The sequence below is a fragment of the Trachymyrmex cornetzi genome, unplaced genomic scaffold, assembly GCF_001594075.2.
Source record: "Trachymyrmex cornetzi isolate Tcor2-1 unplaced genomic scaffold, Tcor1.1 scaffold182, whole genome shotgun sequence".
NCBI lineage: Eukaryota > Metazoa > Arthropoda > Insecta > Hymenoptera > Formicidae > Trachymyrmex > Trachymyrmex cornetzi.
In genome coordinates, this window is record NW_017296441.1 from 162,509 (window position 1) to 183,621 (window position 21,113).

The 21,113-nt window shown below is 33.9% G+C and overlaps 1 protein-coding gene across 27 annotated transcripts in view; it reads right to left on the reverse strand.

Moving 5' to 3' along the window:
• The window catches only part of sls (sallimus), a 94,513-nt gene that overhangs the window by 62,950 nt on the left and 10,450 nt on the right, over positions 1–21,113 (reverse strand). For 25 of the 27 annotated variants that reach the window (XM_018504779.1, XM_018504775.1, XM_018504774.1 and 22 more), the window contains exons 18-39: positions 20,821–21,075; positions 20,578–20,721; positions 19,736–20,137; positions 19,129–19,530; positions 18,643–18,865; positions 18,323–18,495; positions 17,744–17,883; positions 17,085–17,601; positions 16,825–16,968; positions 16,450–16,701; positions 13,659–16,360; positions 12,562–13,564; positions 12,062–12,460; positions 11,458–11,977; positions 11,025–11,196; positions 10,733–10,919; positions 6,407–6,746; positions 5,604–6,327; positions 5,138–5,476; positions 4,904–5,060; positions 4,578–4,744; positions 4,358–4,487 (exon numbers count right to left, since the gene is read on the reverse strand). In XM_018504779.1, the coding sequence (XP_018360281.1) occupies positions 4,358–4,487; positions 4,578–4,744; positions 4,904–5,060; positions 5,138–5,476; positions 5,604–6,327; positions 6,407–6,746; positions 10,733–10,919; positions 11,025–11,196; positions 11,458–11,977; positions 12,062–12,460; positions 12,562–13,564; positions 13,659–16,360; positions 16,450–16,701; positions 16,825–16,968; positions 17,085–17,601; positions 17,744–17,883; positions 18,323–18,495; positions 18,643–18,865; positions 19,129–19,530; positions 19,736–20,137; positions 20,578–20,721; positions 20,821–21,075 (9,492 nt within the window). The remainder of the gene's footprint in view (positions 1–4,357; positions 4,488–4,577; positions 4,745–4,903; positions 5,061–5,137; positions 5,477–5,603; positions 6,328–6,406; positions 6,747–10,732; positions 10,920–11,024; positions 11,197–11,457; positions 11,978–12,061; positions 12,461–12,561; positions 13,565–13,658; positions 16,361–16,449; positions 16,702–16,824; positions 16,969–17,084; positions 17,602–17,743; positions 17,884–18,322; positions 18,496–18,642; positions 18,866–19,128; positions 19,531–19,735; positions 20,138–20,577; positions 20,722–20,820; positions 21,076–21,113) is intronic. The other 2 variants (XM_018504768.1, XM_018504777.1) reach the window with 2 other exon arrangements.

The following is a 21,113-nucleotide window of genomic DNA, read 5'->3' on the forward strand; positions in this document are numbered from 1 at the left end:
TATTTACATGTGCATATAGTTGTGTCAAACAAATATCTCATATGCTCAAAAATATTTAGTATTTTGCGTTCATATAATCTGTCTTTTAACGTATATTTTAATGCCGTTTCCAAAATATACAAACAAAAAAGCGCTTTCTTGTTTATCTCTTTCTCAGTCATTTAGTTAAAATGTGTGTAAAGTGCAATTATTATTTAATTATTGACTTAATGATATAAGAGATTACTGAGTAAGCTATGAAATTTCATCTTGGAAAAGCAGTTATCAATCTATAGTTTAATATTATAATCAGAGGTTCAAAAAACTATACTTATATATAAGTGAATGCAGACGTAGATGAGTGGGTGAATATAAGGACAGGGATCTACTACTTTCTACACGATAACATAGTTTATTAGGCGAATTGTAAAATGGATTTTCAAAATAAAAAAAGAGATAGACACAGATACATATTCACTTTTACTTCTATATATCTTCTTGTCCTATAAGTTTTATGATTATATGTTTTTATACATACATACATATATATATATATATATATATATATATATAGATGCGCGCGCGTGTGTGTATTTAAGTACGTTGACTATTTTCATTATTTAATAATCTTATATTAATTTACAAAAAATTAAATTTTATATACATTGTAAAAAATAAAAGTTTAATTTTAACTAATCGTATAGTGGACTTTTTGAGACATGCAAAAATGTTAAAATTAACACAAAAATATTAATTTTAACATTTTTGCATGTCTCAAAAAGTCCACTATGCGTCTAAACTAAAATTAACATCTTATTTTTTACAGTGTACATATTTTTCAAAAACTATATAATTAAATTAATACATATAAATTGCTATCATATTCTCAGTTGGTAGCGCTATACTATTTAATTGTAAATAAATGTTCTATTTTTTGTTTCAATTTCACAGATAGATCGAAAAACTTTAAATGAATAACAAAGGATTTTCTTTTGGTGATCAAGTTTAATTTTTATTTTGATAATTATTGAATAGAATTCTATTACAAAATTGTGGAAGAATTCAGTCTATTATATTTAGTCTATTAGTGATTTGTATTTTTTTCATAAAATATTTCGATTGCATTAACAATAAATACGATCGCATTGTAATAGATACCATTAACAGTCTGTTGTATTAGACATTTGCAACGTAGTCTGTCAGTATATCTTGAAGTTACTGATTTACTAAAAATAATTTTTACTCGTTTTGTAGAGTACGCTGACACACTCTTCTCCGTATTATTCCTGGCATGACTGAATCACTAGCAGCTGGTTCGAGACGAAGCCAAAATAGTCAACTATCTCGGCCAGCTTTCTTCGAAATTACTGTGCTGACGAAGCATCAAACGTAGGTGGCGATTTAGAATCAAAGATAGAATAAATATGGACCACAGAAAAGAATTTCTTCTTGATGAGTCAGATGTCCATTTGTTTTCTTGGAAAGTAGAAACTGTCATTTCATCTTCAAGGTCGTTCAAAATTCATTGAGAATCACATGTATTTTTTTAATTGTCACACATTGTCTGTGAATCATGTTCAGGACACGGAGAATAGACCGTGCAGTTTTTAGAAAATATCTCTCCATTTCCAAATAATTTCAAGATAATTAAAAATGGAAATTAAAGTTTTCTGAAATATATTTGTTTTATTCGATATATTTAACATTCCTATCTATCTCAATATCTGAATAAATACCTATATATAACGACTTAACGCTGGTCGCAAAGGATTAATGTTTAAAATTATTTATGTAGAACTTGAAAAATATATGTATATATATATATATATATGTATACATATATATGTATATGATGTAAGTTGTGTAATAAGATGTCAACAATACATGTAATACGCTGAAATATATTTACCGTTTAAAGTTTCTGGAAGCATACATTTGCGAGCATGTGATGTATTTTAAGATGTACATAAAATTTACTATTATAATATAATGTATAATATAATATAATGTATAATAAATTATTACAAATTTTTTATTTTATTAAGTAATAGTAAAAAACGTAAACATTTAAAAAGAAATAGACTAATAATAGATTATATAAATGTTTTTTAAAAATAGATTTTATAAGTACAATCTAAAGCATCGCAGTCGATGAATCTTTGCGGAGCTCTGAGCCAACGGCCAAATACAGCCAGGTAATGTAATACACATCACGTGCTCAAAAATAACCTAAGAAAAGGGTCTTGCTTGATGTGCACACGGCACTGCATCTGCTTTTCACTTGAAATGTTTTTTGCACGAAAAAGTTAATATAAATTATTATTATATATATATATACACATTATATATTAATAACTGTATATGAGTATGCTTTGGTAATCAAGGATAAATTGGAAATTTTTGTTCTATTGTGAAACTTTCCTTTCGATGTAAACTATTTGTTTCTTAAAATTCCAGAAGAAAATGTTATATATATATATGGACATATTTTATATATAATTATACATAATTGTATATAAAATATGTCAAATTTTAACATAATTATATATAATTTTGTATATTTTTATAATTATGTATGAAACATTTTTTTCCTGGATGTTAAACACGTGTTATGTACTTTATCTCTCGCACGCGACATCTGAGAAAGAATTCAAATAACAAAACATTCTCTATTAACATCTTTCTTCCTCTAACGGTAGATATTTTTTACATTATGATTCTTTTTTATTATAAAAATATTGAATGTAACAATTTAGATAATTAATTTACTCATAGCGCGAGATTTATAAAAATATGTTTCATTAATAATTATATAAATTTTACATATATTTTACATCATATTGAATTGGAATCTACAATCGCTTCAAAGATTTTTCTATTGAGGGTCACGTTAAAATCATTGACGATAGAGATTAATAATTGAGACATATTAATAATTGAGGCAATGATTGTCGAAACGACAACAAACGAGACTTGAACATATTTAGAACATTTGGTTTTATTGCGACTTTCATTGTACAATAATAAATAATTGATTAGTAGGACGTTGGACGATATTTTTATGTATCATTGTAAATTCTTTAATAAATGAATATGTACATATATATATATATATATACATACATATATGTGTATAATCGTAAAATGTGGGCGTACATATATAGTGAGAAAATTGTGTAATATGTGTATGTAAATATATATATATATTTTACGCGATATACTTTTTATAATAAACATCAAAATTATACAGCGAACGAGTAAACGAGTTACTTATATTCAACGTAGTTGCATTGCTATTTTTTTTTTGTTTTTATCCATACTGATTAATGTCGCGCAAAATTTCAAATATTGAGTCTATTTACAAAGTTATAGTATTTTTGTGAAAAAGCTGCGAACATAATTTTTATCGTAAGAAGCAAATCAAAATGTTGCCAATATAAGTGGAACGACATTTCACTCTACCTTCAATCGTCTACATTGTACTGATCTTAAAAAAATGATCGCACTTGTCTTGACCGATTACGTTACAAACAATTTCGATTTTTATTTTAATTTTACTTTTACAACACTTTAATTTCACATTACCTTCGTAACTTTCTTACTTAAGCGATATGTCTTAAGATAATTTTTGCGCGCGAAATTTATAGTTGTATAATGCAATCTGAACAAGTTCCTTAATAATAACTTATTGTTATTAACTATTCCTCGTTTCACTCGCTCAACTATTCTCAAAATATAATAGTTAGTACACAAACTCCCCGGGCGCGCACGTCATTTTTAATTACAGGAGATCTGTTTGAGATGGAAGTTGAGAACTTTAGCAAGGTCGGTAGGTTACGTTCTTTCAAGGAAGGCAACAATAAAGCACAAAAGTAAAAATACGGGTGGATATTTACGACGAATTGGGCTACGCGGAGACATTGTAAGAGTTTGAGACGATGTAAAGACATTAGTCGCAATAAACACATTAGACGGTAATTAATGTATACATTAGCAATGATCAATTACGATGTTGTAAAAATTGTTTAATTTAATGATCATTTTATATCAACATCCGTTTTATATCTATTTTGCTGTATCATGCGCCATTGAAAAGAAGCTAATTCTTTTGACATCTCGAAAAACTATAATAATCTATAATTCCCACGAGATTATTACCGATTTAATCAATGTACAACAATAAGTACAACAAACTGAAAAAGTTAGAATATAACTTTTTCCAAGATTTAATAAACAATTCACTAATATTATTAATTTGTTAATTGATTTGTCATGCTATTGTCTCGAGTATTTGTCTCCGGCAGTTGTTGGAGTATATATAAGAACAATCGTGTGTCATGTTAGCAATCGATTCTATATCTTTTATTTTAGTTCTTACTTTTGACGATGAGTTTGGCAGATGTTTCTACGGTACCGGCTGAAGTTGTAGCGCGGCAAGTGAAGGTGCCAGTATCCTCCTCGTAAGTAGTTGCTATCAGCAGCACCGCATTGTTCCCTTCATGAATCATCTGAAAATGTACCATGTCTTCCATGAATATCACATATAAACATGAAATCTCCTTCAATGTTTTATGGAAGAACAATGGCAAAATATTTACCTGAAAGTCTGGTGATTGTGGGATCAAGGCACCCTCTCGATACCACTGAATCGTTGGCTTAGGCTTTGCCGGACTCACTTGAGTTTTAAATTGAGCTGGTTGTCCCTCTACCACTATTTGATCCTTCAAAGGAGTCAATTTTGCCAGGACATCAGTTGTATCGGGCGCTAATTGAAAGTGGAGAAAAGTGGTGCGTCAATGCCGTTAATAAAAAATTTAGAAAGATTGAATTTGAACTTTTTATTTTTTAATATTTATTATATTTTATGCCGTTAATAAAAAATTTTTTTAAATATTGAATTTGAATTTTTTTCTTTTTGTCTTACCGAGAACTCTGAGATTGGCAGACGTTGTGATCTCACCAGCGGGGTTTTTAGCAATACATTTATAAACACCTTCGTCTTCGGGAAAGGCTTCAGAAATCTTCAGGGTACAGAAATCGCCTTCTTTTTGCATTTGAAAATACTTCGACGGTTTGATTACCTTACAAATAATGTAAGCATTTGCGAATGAAATTATTTGAAAAATTCATTGTGTCAAAGTTATTTTATTGTACATACCTTATCAGCTTTCTTCCATTGTATAATAGGAATGGGCTTTCCTGCGATTCTACAAGCGAAAGCGACTGAAGTTCCTTCCTTAATGGTTTGATCTTTTAATGACTCTAGAACAGTTGGCGCTTTTTCTACTGTTGGCGTTGTAGGTTTTGCGACCTTTGTTGGAGATTGAGGTCCGCGAACAGTACATTCCGCTTCGCAACGCGCTTCTCCAGCACTGTTAATCGCAACACATTCATATTTGCCAATGTCCTCTGGTACTGTCTCGAGAATCAGAAGTGTATAAATATTATCTTCTTCCAAAGTTTTATAACGGATATCCGCTATTATTTTTTTGCCGTTCTATAATAAAAAAGATTCAAACGTAAATTAATTTAAATTTTCTATTCACTATGCGCTATGTATAAAATCATCAATCGAATTGGCAAGTTTATAGCACATATACATACATGTATTTTACTTATTTTACCTTGAGCCAATAAACATCCAAAGGTTTAGTGCCGGTAATTTTGGCGTCGAATCTAGCGAGTTGTCCAGTAGCAACAGAAGCGGATTGGATTGTAGATAAGAAACTAGGTGGTACCGCGCCACCTCGTCCAGGCTGCCTTCTGCGTTCCTCTACAACTAAATTGGCACTACATTTGGCTTTTCCTCCTCTATTCTCAGCGATGACGGAAAAGACACCAGAGTCTTCCATAAAAACTTGTCTGATAATTAACACCGATTTGGTGCTGAAAGTATAAATTTGAAGATCAGCTGAGTTTTGTATAGGAAAATCTTCGCGGTACCATTTGATAGTTGGTAGTGGATCGCCATCAAATTCAACTTCAAATTTGGCTTGTTCTTGTTCAAATGCTCTACAAGGTTGAATTTTCTTCGTAAAAACAGGGGGTTTGGCAGGTTTGACTTGACCTTGCACCACGCGTTCTTGTGTTTTCGCTTTATGTTCTACTTCTGTTGTCTCCGTTGCTGTAATTTTTCTCGTTATTTCTACGTCACCCTTGACTTCTTTTTGTGTTTGTTTTTGTTTCGCAACATGAACTTCGCGACCATGAACTGTAGATTCAGACGGTTCCGAAGGATATTTTCCCGTGGCTTTAACGCGTTCTGTATCTATATCCACTTCGGTAACAAATGGTTTTTTTACATATTTCGGAGATGGTTGTATAGATTCTTGTTGCGGTTGTTCCTCTCTAGTAATAAGAAGTTACCAAATATTATCACTAAATATTTGAATTGCCAATATTATCAAATATTTATTATAATACTTACAAACTTTCTTCATACTTTTGAGCCATTCCCTTTGCTAAGGAATGTGCAACGACTTTATCGCCAGGAATAGCAAATTGATGCGAAGCTTCTCTTAATCGGGTCTCTTTGAGCACTTGTTCCTCTTCGAGATTCATCAACTTGTTATAATAATCTTCATTTTTCTTGCTCTTGACGGATTTCTGCCACTCGGTCTCAGGTTCTTTAATAACTTTAGGACCAAGATGCTCTGTAGCAATCTCGATTCCTTGGGAAACACTTTGATGACGTTCATCGAACACACGCTCCAATTCTGTGTTTTGCCGCTCGGTCTGGTACTGTGTTAGTCCATAATCGTACCAGGCTAAAGAAACAATACATGATATCTATGTGCCCTCGTATTTCGTACATCTCAAATTTCTCATAAAGAAGAACGCGTATGGACATATCATGGATTGGTTTAATTTAGGATTCTTAATTAGCAAATACAGCGTCCCTCAGTGAGGCGTTTTTACAGGTATTACATAGCATTTGCATACATTTTCCCTTGAAAATGTAATGAATCATTTGCATTATAATTTACTACAAGATCAGATTCAGATACCTCACTGAAGCAACGTTGCGTTTCTCTTAATCAAGAAACAAAAATATCTAATCGAAAACTACGATACCTAAGACACAGTACGTGAACGACGATACAACACATATCGACGACACCTAGATGACAGATAATAGGAATCGAGCTGGATATGGAAAATTCGCATGGTTAACACATATCTGAAATTGTTTTGCTTTTACATATTATCAAAAATATTGTTAGATTAAATTATTTGTTTCTTATGTACGTGCTCTCCTTCGTATTATGAGAAGGTTTTCTTTCAATTTAAAGAGAACAAATATTCTATTGAATCACGAAGTTCCTTCGTTTGATTAACTAAGTAATTTTACGTAAATCGTCGAACTTTATTTTTTTTCAACGAATTAGTTTTAATATACCGCTCGCTACTTTTCGTGCGAGGCATTAAAGGATGGGTAATATAGAAAACGCATATCCAAAAAGAAAAAAAAAGGAAAGGATAAACAAAATGCAAGAAAAACAGCAAGTTAAACCAAGGACCCGGACCGAACCGAAATCGGAACCGAAAACCGTTTCGGAACCCTTTTTTTTAGTGAACTGAAACCGAAACCGTATCCAAATTTTGTATAGTTTATAATACCGAAACCGTAACCGAACTGGTAAAATTTTATGGTTTTTTTCGGTTCTTTTTTCACTTCTTAATTTTTAATCTTTACCCTTGTTCTTAATCTTTGTTCTGCACATTCCTTCATTCAAATCACCAATATTCCATCCAGTATTACCATCACCACCTCTCTTAATAACCAGAATGTAAATACCTCCAACACCTCATATGATATAAGAAATCTGGCGGGATTGCGAGACATATTTGATGTAAACTTTTTTTAAGATACTAGCATTTTTTTTATTTAGTTCTTCCTCACCAACATGTTGCAAGAATTTATTTTAAGTCATGAAATTCAAGAATACATATGTAGACTTTATGTAATAAGTAAGATCTACCCATAAAAAATAAGTTGTAAGAAAGGACTGAGAGAAATATGCCTAAAATAATGTTTACGTAATTTTTTGATTCAAAGTCACGTAATCAATTAACGCCTCTTTTCGACTAGGCTTTCTAGATGAACGCTCCCCTCTCCCCCCTCTCTCCCCTCCCTCCCCCTCTCGCTCTCTTCCTCTCCCCCCTCTCTCCCTCCCCTCCTTCTTTTTAACAGAATTTAAGGAATGAATGAAATAAAGTAAGTAAGTAGAACCAAAAAAAGAACCATTCAAAAACTGTAATTTTTACGGTTTCGGTTTTCTTTACTGGTAAAAAAAAACCGAAACTGCACTGTTAGAAACGTTCTTAAATTTTATTAACTTTTAATGTACATTGGTGAATGAAGTTTAATTTCTCTGTAACTGAAAGGACTATTAATGCACATGTTAATGAGATTTAAGTTTACAGTAACTGAAAAATTAAGTGTAATGAAATTTAATATACTTTTCATTTACGGGTATAAATGACATTTAATTAATCGTAATTGAAATAACTATTAATGTACATATTAATAAAATTTAATGTACTTTTACATTTACGAATATTAATAATATTTTAATTAGGCCTAATACTATTAACGCTTAACGTTTAGTACGTTTATGTTTCTTACATGTCATTAACGTAAATTACTTTTCAGTTACAGATCTCGTACTTTTCATTAACGTGTAAATTAATTTCTATAATAATGTGTTCATTAATTTCAATACACACGTTCATCATATTTAAGACTACTGTAATTTAGTTTTTATTTACATCATTCATTACATTTAATTTCGTGCATAACCACATGCTTCCTTTACATGTTAATTAAAATTCATTGAGAAACTATTCTTTTCTACTCATTTCTAACAGTGTGAAACCGGAACATTTATTTGATATTTTATTAAACCGGAACCGAATCAAAAAAACCTTTCGGTCCGGGTCCCTGAATTAAACCCATGATAGTAATTAAGATCAAATTATATTGATTGCGCAATATTGATGAGAGATACGGAATCTGCTCGATATTTGCACTTTCTACAAACAATACCTAACATAAATTATTTTATATAACAATAAGGGAACAAAAAGTATAGGGTGCCTACAGTGCGATGAATAAGAATAAATATTAAATAAGGTAAATGATCCACCTCATTTCTCCTTTTCTGTCTGGACGTTCGACTTTCTACGCAAAATAAGGTCCATCTTCATCAAAAGTCATCTTTAGGCAGGGAGGTAGACTTCATTTCGAATAAAACGTTTTTACAAAATCACAAATTTTCTGCTTTAAAAACAAAATTTATATAAGAAAATAATGTGTTCAAAGAACATTTTTGTTTTTAAAGCAGAGAATCTTTGTTTTATAGCAAAACTTTTTCTGTTAAAAACTTTTTAACGAATAACGAACGATGGCTAAAACCTGTTGGAGGTCACTTAGGGTCATGACCTTGACTATATATGTCAAGGTTAAGGTCATCGAGACGGATTCCTCCATCGGTACACTGAGAGAAAAATGTTTGATATTTATAACTATAATTACATATCACTATAATTATGATTATTACTGCTATAATAATAATAATAATAGTAACTATGTATATAGTTCTAGCAACAAATGTATATAGTTGGCAACCTGAAATGACTATAATTATAGTTGTTATAACCATAAAATAGTTGAAATTATCATAAAAATGATTCAAGTGGCTATAATTTTATAGTTATATTTTGGAACAACCATATTTTTTATGGTTTCAAAATATAACTATGAAATTATAGTCACTTGAATCATTTTTATGGTAATTTCAACTACTTTATGGTTATAACAACTATAATTATAGTCATTTTAGGTTGCCAACTATATACATTTGTTGCTAGAACTATATACATAGTTACTGTTATTATTATTATAGCAGTAATAATCATAATTATAGTGATATGTAATTATAGTTACAAATACCAAACATTTTTCTCTCAGTGTATATTTATCTTAAATAAATATCTTAAATACAGATTAAGAGTTAAGTATAAACGTAAGAAATAAATAAATTGAGATTAAATGAAGTAACACACTAATGAGCAATAAACCCGCCGTATTCTCCAGCGCAACAATATATGATCGTATTTATAAGAGAAAAAAACATTAATAAAATATAAGGCAATATTAACGGTTTTCCGACGATTATATTTTTCATACCTGAGTGTGAGAGATACGATACCTTTGACCTAAGATGCTCTAATATTCCCGTTGATATTTCCAACCATCACGAAGAAGAAGGAGAAGCAGAAGAAGCTGTCGGATTTGAGATGATTTTTGTGGCTTTGGAGTGCCAAATGTGGAAAGTAGGAAAGAAGGAATCATTTATGTTCGAATAGTTTAGAGTGTTCTCTGTATTCGAATGCATTTGTCGTATCGATATATAGAAAATGTACTGTGTTTCGGTTGCTCGATATTTTCCAATCTACGCTCGCTTTTCGCGAATCGTTATTGGAGGTTTACAACCGTTTTTTTTTTCATTTTCACGTGTGATATATCTGTATTGTTGTAATCCATTCAAATTGTTACTGCACACAAATTCTTCGTACTTTTTGAAGAAAGTTGCAGAAAGTTAATAATTAATTAATTAAATTTACCATTTTTATATTCATATTTCTTTTACTTATACAATCTCATTGTTCTATAAAAATATATTTTATTTCATTGTAAGGCACGAAGAAGTTATGGCCGTATATTTATATGATAGGAGCGAAAACTTACGCCTTGGTGAATTTTTCAATACACCGCGGTAATCGTCGCTTCGCTGCTTCACCGTTAGAGTTGTTTCTATACGTGCTTCGCCAACGGAGCTCCTTGCAATCACTTCCACTTTTCCATGATCGTACTGTCTAGTCTTTGGTATATCCAGATGATACATGCCGTCGTACGTTAATTTATAGCGGGATCCCTACGTGAAAAAGGGGACAAATTTAATATAATTATATTATGAATATATTTTTGCTATAAGTATCGACATCATTTAATGTATTGCAAGTGATATTTTGAAACTTACGTTGACTACCGTATGTCCATTGATTATCCACATAACTCGAGGTCTTGGGTGACCAGTGACTCGACAACAGAATCTAGACCAATCGCCTTCTTCGACGATTATCGGTTCCGGTTTGCTCACGAAAATAGGCGCCGAGCGTACTTTTTCTTGTTCACCTTCCTCTTCGGGTACTCTATAAGGTGCGTTTGATATTTTAAATAATACATTTAGATATTATCATTTCATATTGTTGCAATGATTTTTCGTCATAATATAGACAAATAAATACTTGAAAAAAACAATTTTTTTTTCTTTTCGAAAGTCTTTTCTTGGAAACAATGTCTCAAGATACATATAAAATGGAAATAAATTTTGTGTCTTAATAATTTTATCAGTCAAAGAAATTATTTTTCTTGTAGGTACACAATAAATGAAGTGTAAAATAATATCTTACATTTGCCATGCTGCTTCCATTTCTCTGATTTTTTCGATACTTTTCATGCCTTTTGGAAGTTGAGACTCATAGATAATTCCTGGTTTTCCCGCAGTTTTGATTATAGCTCTGGTCTCGTCCATTCCATAAAGGTTCGTAGCTCTGCATAAATACTCGCCACTGTCTTCTGGATAAACCCAACCAAAGTTCATTGCTACATAGCCAAAATCATAAATAGGCGTAAATCGATTCTTATGAGGTAATGGTTTCCCGTTAAAGAACCATTCGACTTTCATATTTGGATCACCCACAGGTGCCAATTGGCATTCGAATTTGGTACTATTCATTTCAACAAGATCGGTCTGATCTTGAATCTGCGTGACGAAACGAGGCGGTTGTTTTTTATCCGCATCATATAAATCGTCTTCTGTTAAATGTATTTCCGAAGTATATTTTTTAATTGTCGCTTCCATCTGCATCAAGGCCTCGGATTTTTTCATACCTTTTGGTACTTGATTTTGTAAAATAATGCTTGGTAATTCTGTGAAAAAAAAATTTATTTGATAAGTCATCTTTGATACAACTAATTTAGCTTGAAAAATGAAAAGATTAAAAGATAACATACTCTTGCAAGATACAGCAGCTCGAGTGGTATCTTCTCCAAGGTTATTGATGGCTTTGCAAACATATTCACCAGAATCCTCGGGATAAACATATAAGATGTCCATGGACACAAATCCCATATCGTAAACCGTTCTATATCTGTGCCCAGCAGGTATCAATTTGTCATTTCTGTACCACTCGATGTGTAGATTCGAGTCCTCTTTGGGCTCTACACGGCATTCGAATCTGACTGGTTCACCCTCGTCGACAGTTGTCGATTGGATTTGCGTGATGAAATGAGGCGGTTGTTGCGGTGCTTCTTCCGCAGGAGCTTGAGAGACCGGTCCTCGTTCCAGTTCTTTTAGTTTTTCACCGCTCATTCCCATTGGCAATTGAGAATCAAAATCTATCGTTTTCTTGGCTATAAGAGAGAATAAAAGAAGAAATTATTTCTGTTTTATACTATAATAGTTAAGATATAAAAGTATATCTACATTTTTAAGATCAAAATATGCAACTTACATTTACAAGTAATGGTAGCTTTGGTAGTAGCAGAGCCCCACTTGTTGGTAGCTCTGCAGACATATTCGCCGCTATCTCGTGCATATGTATATGACATATCCAATGATATAAATCCAAAATCATTAATTTGATGGACACGAGAACCTGTCGCGAAGGGCCGTCCATTGTGGAACCAATCAATACGCATAGTAGGATCACCCACAGGCTCGACTCTACAGTCGAAGTGACTCGGTCCAGCTTCTTCAACTTCAATATCTTTAAGTTCGACAATGAATTTTGGTGGATTCGACGTTTCTTCCTCCGCCAAAATCTCATCTTTCTTATATAAGGACTCTTCCAGTTTCTGAATGCTTTCTGTACCGGTTTTAAAATTATTCGGTAATTGAGGCTCCAAGATGATACCTTGACGTCCGCGAACTTGAAGCTTGCATGATACTGTGGCTTCACCATGACGATTGGTGGCTTTACAAGTATATAAGCCGGAATCGCGTTGATAGCAATTTGCAACTTCTAGAATGACGAAACCAAAGTCATGAATCGTTTTGACTCTACTACCAGCGAGAAGAGGTTTGCCGTTGTGGAACCATTCGACTCTCATGCTAGAATCGTTAATTGGCTGTAGTCGGCATTCGAAGTGAGCAAGAGAATTTTCAGTCAAAGTTAAGTCAGAAGGAGTCGTGATAAATTCTGGCGGTCTACCAGTATCGTCTTCAGGACTGATTTGACCCGAAACAGCTCCGAGACCTTCCAACTCGGCAATCTTATCAATTGTATTCTCCATACCTTTGGGTAATTGAGATTCCAAAATAATACTACGTTTGCCCGTACACTTCAATGTGCACGTTGTCACTGCTTCACCGTAGTTATTTGTTGCTCTACAACTATATTCACCAGAGTCTTCAGGGTAGATAGGAGAAATTTCCAAAATGACGAAACCAAAATCGCAAAAAGTGCGGAAACGAGATCCTGTCCGCAATGGTTTACCATTCCAAAACCATTCGACCTGTATCAAAAAGAACAATATAATGTCCAATAAAACGTATACATATTTACATGCGTATGATATACAGACTAAAATTAAATAAAATTTAATTTACCTTTAATTTAGGGTCGTCCGTAGGAATTACTCGTGCCTCGAAATGCGCACTTTCTCCCTCTCGTAGACCATCGACGTTACTCAAAGGTACAGTGAACATAGGAGCCTTGCCTCGTTCTTCTACAATTTTTTCGTCTTTTGTACGTATCATTGAGTCTTCGAGATTTTGTATTTTTTCTAGACCGCCTTCCATGCCCTTTGGAAGTTGCGATTCCAAAACAAGATTAGCTTTGGAGAAGCATTTGAGTGTTGCTCTCGTAGAATCTTCACCATATTTATTGACTGCCCTGCATTCGTAAACTCCAGAATTCTCTTCGTAACAATAAAGTATATCTAGGATAACGATACCAAAGTCATGGAAGGTGCGATATCGATGGCCGTGAGGAAGTTTCTTGCCATTGTAGTACCACTCGACTTTCAAATCGGGGTCGTTCACTGGGGTCAGCCTAGCCTCGAAATGTGCGGACTGCCCTTCTACCAGTTTTGTTATGTCCGCGATCTGCGTAATGAATTTCGGTGGTTCAGCGACAGGAGTCATAGATGTAGTTGTTTGTTCTCCCGTATAACTTTCGAGTTCTCGAATTCTAGCAAGTGAATCCGGCTGCAGAGAATCTAAATAAACTCCGCTCTTGCCAAAGCACTTGATCGTAGCTTTTGTATAATCTTCACCGTATTTATTGCTTGCTTTGCAAACGTATTCTCCGCTGTCGTGAGACATCACACCGGCAATATCCATAACTACAAAGCCGAAATCAGAGACCATCTTGAAACGTGACGAATGCCGTAGAGGTTTTCCATTGTGGAACCACTCGACTTTCATATGAGGATCACCTACTGGGATTAGAGTACACTCAAAATGAGCTGATTGGCCATCTTTTAAACCTTCCAAAGATTGAATTTGCGTTGTAAATTTAGGTTTCTGTCCCTTGGACTTGTCGATGCATTCTAATTGCACGCTAATTTCTGCTTTACCCCATTTGTTGGTGGCTCTACAAGTATATGTACCCGAATCTTCTATTTTAGTACCGAGAACTTCGAGAACAACCATGCCGAAAGCATAAACGGTTCTCGTGCGATGACTAGCTTCTAAAGATTTGCCATTGTAGAACCATTCAACTACCATAGTTTGATCACCAGTAGGGATGAGAGATGCTTCAAAGTGAGCGATCTCTCCTTCCGAGAGATTAATCAAATTCTCGAATTGCGATGTAAACATTGGTGGTTGACCTTCTTCTTCTCCTAGAGGAGCTCCTTCTTGCCGTTTCAAAGATTCTTCCAGATCTTGAATTGCTTCGAGACCTTCTTTGCCTTTGGGATGCTGCGACTTTTCGATGATATTTTCCTTCGTAGAACAATAAACCGTCGTTGAAGTGAAAGCTTCGCCTGCTTTGTTATAGGCCTTACAAGTGTAAATACCAGAGTCACGCTCATAAACGTCCGTTAAATCCAAAGTGACAAATCCAAAATCGTTAGTCATTTTAAAGCGTGAACCATGTTCTAAAGGTTTTCCATTAAAATACCATTCAATCTTTAAATTAGGATCATCCTTTGGCTCAACTTGTCCCTCTAGATGTAATGGTTCAGCTTCTCCCAATTTAAATTCAGGCCCGAGAGGCACCGTCCAAATCGGTTTAGGATATTCATGTTCAGGAACATCTTCTGGTTTCCTGTATTTTGATAAATAAGCATCTTCGGCTTTTTTCACTTTCTCAAGTCCGATTTCTCCTTGTGGATGTTGCGTTTGAAGATAAATATTTTGTTTGCTAGTACATTTTAGAGTACCAGATGTCTGTGCACTTCCTTTTGAATTTGTAGCTTTAACGGTAATTACTCCAGAATCTTCTTCGTAAGCGTGAGTCAAGTCCATAGCCACGTAACCAAAATCATAAGTGCTTTTAAATCTTGCACCAGTCGGCAAAGGTTTATTGTTCAAAAACCATTCAATCTTCATAGTTGGATCTTTCGATGGTTCTACATTGCATTCGAAGTGAGCGTTATCACCTTCGATGCATTCTACATTATTTAAATGAGTAATAAAAACTGGTTCTTCATAAGTAGGTTCCGCTTGATCAGTAGAGATTCTCTGAGGCTGTTCCAAAGCATCGATTTTCGGTAGAGCATCAGGATGCAAAGTATCTCCCAATAACCAATGACGATCGACAATTTTCAAACTACAAGTTGACACCGCTTCTCCCAAAAGATTAATTGCTTTGCATGTATAAATTGCGGAATCATCGGGCCTTAGCCCGTTGATCGATAGTGTTACTAGACCGAAATCAAACGTACTACGAAGCCTCGTTCCAGTTTGGAGAGTTATACCATTTTTAAACCATTCCACTCTCAAATTAGGATCCGCCCGCGGCTCCACCTGAGCTTCTAAATAGACACGTTGACCCTCTATCAATTTATCAAAACTTTCGAGATGTTTGGTGAAAACTGGTGCCTGCTGTGGAGTTGTATCGACAAACATTTCTGGCACTTTATTCATTTCTGCTTCTTTCAATTGAATCTTCTGCCACGCATCGGTTTGTATGCTGTCGGAATCGATGGCTGAACGCGCTTTTACTTTCAAAGAGATCGACGATATTGCCTCTCCTGCATTGTTAATCGCTTTGCAAGTATAGACTCCAGAGTCTTCAGGGATAACTTTTAGAATGTCCAATGTTACGTACCCGAAGTCATGATTTACGTGGAAACGTGAACCTAAATATCGATGCACAATGATTTTATTAATGTTACATACGTGCGATACTAATAGTAATTTAACGCTAAAGAACTTATGGCTATCTTACCCATTTTTAATTCAACTCCGTTCATGTACCATTCAAATCTTAAACTCGCGTCGCCGACAGGAACGACTCTGCATTCGTATCTAGCCATTTGTCCTTCCCAAAGTTCCGTTGGTCCAGTTAGCAACTGCGTGAAAATCGGTTTATCAAACACTTTTTCCGGTTCCTCGGGTCGTCCGGCTTCCTTGGCTTCCAACTGAGCGATTCTACGTTGCGCCTCTGGATGCTGAGTATCCAACTGTATGCTCGCCTTAGCTATACGTGTTAATATATGAGAATAATTTATTAAATAGATTAAACAATTAATCGTACTAAAGATTACTCGTTAAAAAAATCAATTTTAATAGCTTTAATTAAATAGATAAAAAAATCATTTACTTTTAATCTTCATTGAAGCTGTAGTAACCGCTTCGCCCAACGGATTAGACGCGCGGCACATGTAAACTCCTTCATCTTTGTCACGTACATGAGCAATATCCAGAGATACATATCCAAAGTCATGCACTTTTGTGATTCGCGAACCTAAAAAAATTACAGTAAAAATTTATTTTATGCAAGAATTGTATTGTCGCAGTATTATAGAATTATACTAATATTTTGCGTTTTAATATTCAACTTTTGTATCTATGAATTCTTACTTGTCTCAAGAGGCACTTCGTTTCTAAACCATTCCACTTTGAGCATAGGATCACCTACAGGTATGAGTCTGCATTCGAAATGCGCAGTATGACCTTCAGTAATATTATCGATATTTTGCAATGGTTGCGTGAAGACTGGTCGCTGTCGAGTTTGAGGCTCTGGAATCTCTGGTCTCTTCCATGGTTGTTGGGCTTCGAGCTCCTTGATTTTATCCATTCCCTCCGGCCGTTGAGAATCCAGAATAATGTTATCTCGTGGGATTACTTTAAGCTCGATTGATGATACGCATTGTCCTAACGCGTTAATCGCTCGTACGGAATATTGTCCTGCATCTTCGGGTACAGTATGGCCAATGTCCAAAGCTACATATCCAAAATCGAAAGTCACATGGAAACGCGCTGCCGATGGTAATGGTTTACCATTGTGAAAGAATTCGATTCTTAGATTTGCGTCATGTAGAGGCTCTACTTGACACTCAAAGTGAGCTGTTTGCCCCTCATATACTTCAGTTGTACCCTAAAAGAATTTTTCGTATTCACTTCCTTTGCTTCATTTATTGAGCTTTATATATTTGCCACAATAACAGGCATCAGTAATTTATATAAGTTGTTTTTTTATCATTCTCATTATTATTATTCATACTGTTATTATTATTTACCCTAAGCTCAGAGACAAATCTCGGTGGTGTTACTGGCGGTTCCTCAATTTCTAATCGTGCAGGATGACCCTGAGACTCTAATTCTCGAATTTTTTCTAAACCATCCGGATGTTGGGTATCCAAAAGAATACTCCGTCGTGCTATGATAAAAAAAGATATAATTATTTGGTTATTTTTTTAAATAAAATAAATCTGATTTTACGATCAATCTTGATCCAAAGAGTTAGAATCGATTCGATGTTTCTTGAAATATCATGTAATATGATTAATGATTTTTTTAAAGTTAATATTTTTATATCGTTTGCAAGACACAACTTGTTTGAGTTTGCAAGAGTTTATAGACTTTAAAGAAAATCTTCTTTACAGAGGTATTGCCACTATCCATCTGACAAATGGTCTTTTTTTGTTCATAAATTGTATCGCTGTTTGTATGAACGTTTTATCGAGTTCTTCACTGGTGAAAAATTAGACTTCGGATAGAGTGTATTTTTTGCTAACAATTACGTAGAATAGTTAGCATAAAACTAACATGTACAAATATCTCGATTTAACATGTAGCATGATATTGTAGATACGTACAGCTGACTTTGATAGTACAAGTATTAACGGCTTCGCCAACTAGGTTGGTTGCTTTACACATATAAGTACCGGAATCTTCAGGATAGGTATAAAGAATATCAAGAGCGACATAACCAAAATCATGTGTTGTACGGAAGCGATGACCAGTTTTAATCGCAACTCCATTAACAAACCTATGAAATTAAAGAGAATTCAATCAAGGAATTATTCAGCATTGTATTAAAGTCATCATTATATCGTTTTGTGTGTGTGTGTGTGCGTGTGTGTATATACACATATATATATGTGTATGTGTGGTATGTATTGTATATTGAGTATACCATTCGATTTTTAAGTTTGGATCGTTAATCGGCTCCACACGACATTCTAAATGAGCGTGTTCGCCTTCGTTGAGATGATCCAGATTGTTCAACGGTGTCAAGAATACAGGTTTCTGATGAATAACCTCTTTTTCAATTTCTTCTTTAACTTCGACAGTTTCCAGCTCTCGAATTTTTTGCAAACGTTGTGCATCCAACGTATCAAGACATAAGCCTTGTTTTGCTATTTAAATCAAAACAATTAGTAAGTCATATATTTACACTTTTAATAATTAAAAGCATTGTAAATAACAAGTTATATAAAATTTCATTCGCACTTGTAAATTTGCAAAGTAAACATATGAAAAATTATCTCGCTTTATCTCATATTCTTTCGTTTATTTTGAAAGTCCATGAAAAAAGGACATTATTTAATGAATATACGGTGATCATACTAAATATAGTTTATGAGAATATATTATAGTATAAATATAAAATATTACTTACAATCCACACTGATCACGCAAGTAGTGATCGCTTCGCCTACAACGTTTCTTGCTTTACACATATAGGTACCAGAATCTTCAGGATAAGCATAGAGAATATCAAGAGCGACGAATCCAAAATCATAAGTTGTTTTAAATTTATGTCCTTGAGGAATAGGACGTCCATTTCTAAACCATTCGACAATCATTGTCGGATCATTCACGGGAGTCAATGTAGCTTCGAGATGAGCGTTTTTGCCTTCTGGAAGATGCTCAATATTTTTCAATGGTCGTCCGAAAGTGGGCTTCTCAGCGATGATCGTATCTTCTTCGATCACTCGTTTATATCTTGAATCATCTTCAAGATATTGTATTTTTTTCAATGCGCTCTCATGTTGCGTGTCATGAATAATTGATGCTCGAGCTAGAAAGAGATTTTTATTTAAATTAATGTAAAGAGAGATATAAAGAAGAGAAAACTTGAATTGTCATGAAGGTAAAGAATAATAAAATATAATGTGTAAATTAAAGTTAACAATTAAAAAAAATGCTGCACACATGCTACATACATAATAAAATCGACTAATCCGAGCTACGTTATCACGCAAATGTCCTCGTGTATTACTCACACTTCACGTCAAGATTAATCGAGCTCTTCGCCGATCCCAATTTATTAGTGGCTTGACAAGCATAAGTGCCCGAATCTTCGGCATATACGGTCAATACATCCAACGATGCAAATCCAAAATCACAAGTAGTTCTGTATCTGTGACCAGTGGATAATGGTTTGCCATTGTGAAACCATTCCACTTTCATGTTGGGATCAGGGTAAGGTTCTATGCGACACTCATAATGTGCGCTTTGTCCTTCGACTAAATTGGTAGGTCCGTTCAGTTGTACCGTAAAGGATGGCTTATCTTTTACCACAATTTCCTCTTCCTCACGACGTTGATATTTCGTAGTATCCTCCAGGGCTTGAAGTTTCGATAAAGCGCCCTCATGTTGTGATTCGAACTGCAACGCTGCCTTGGCTGCATTTTGTAAGAATTTTTAACATAGCGCATTGTACGAATCGTCAAAAGAAATCATACATGTTGAATGTATTCCATGAAACAACTAAAGTTTTCAGTAGACTCGTAATACATCGAGTAAATACGCAATACTTATTTGTAAATAGTAACAAATAAGTTTAACAATAATACATCAAACCAATAAAGTCAGAATAACATTTTTTTTTAATGTAATATTGGTAGTTACGTGGCAAGTCGGTATAAAATTTCATACATCATTTCAGTTTAATGATATAATTAAAGTAAATGTTAATAATGTTAATTAATATCGGGATAATCTATCAAATTTACAAAAAATAAGTATTATCGATTATCCTAAAATTAATTTGCAGATTGTGTGAAACGTACGTTTTCGTAAATATATACTTGAGTTGTGCGTTAAGTTAACACGATATACTTACATTGAACGAACAATGTTGCTGAAGTAACTGCTTCTCCAAGTTCGTTTGCAGCACGACACGTATAAGTGCCTGAATCTTCGGGATTGACATACTTCATATTTAAAGCGACATATCCAAAATCGTGCATGGTCGTTACTCGATTTGCTTTTGAAAAGTTAAAAATTGTTAAAAAAATATTTAAAAAATAATTCTGATATACTTTCATATTACATAAATTATAAATTCACAAAATATTAGGCTTACAGGCTGAAATAGGAACTCCATTACGTAGCCATTCTACTTTGAGTTTAGGATCTCCAACTGGAATAACACGTGCTTCGAAGTGTGCTGCTTGATTCTCAGCAACACGAAGATCTTTTATCGGCATCGTAAATACAGGAGCTTGCGTAATAATTTCCTCGGTTGTAGCTTTACGTTGATAACGAGATGTGTCCTCCAACGAGTGAAGACGTTGAAGAGTTTCTTCGCTCTGAGTCTCTGTGTAGATTGACTTTTTAGCTATGGATGAAAAATAGTGAAAATTAATGCTATTGATA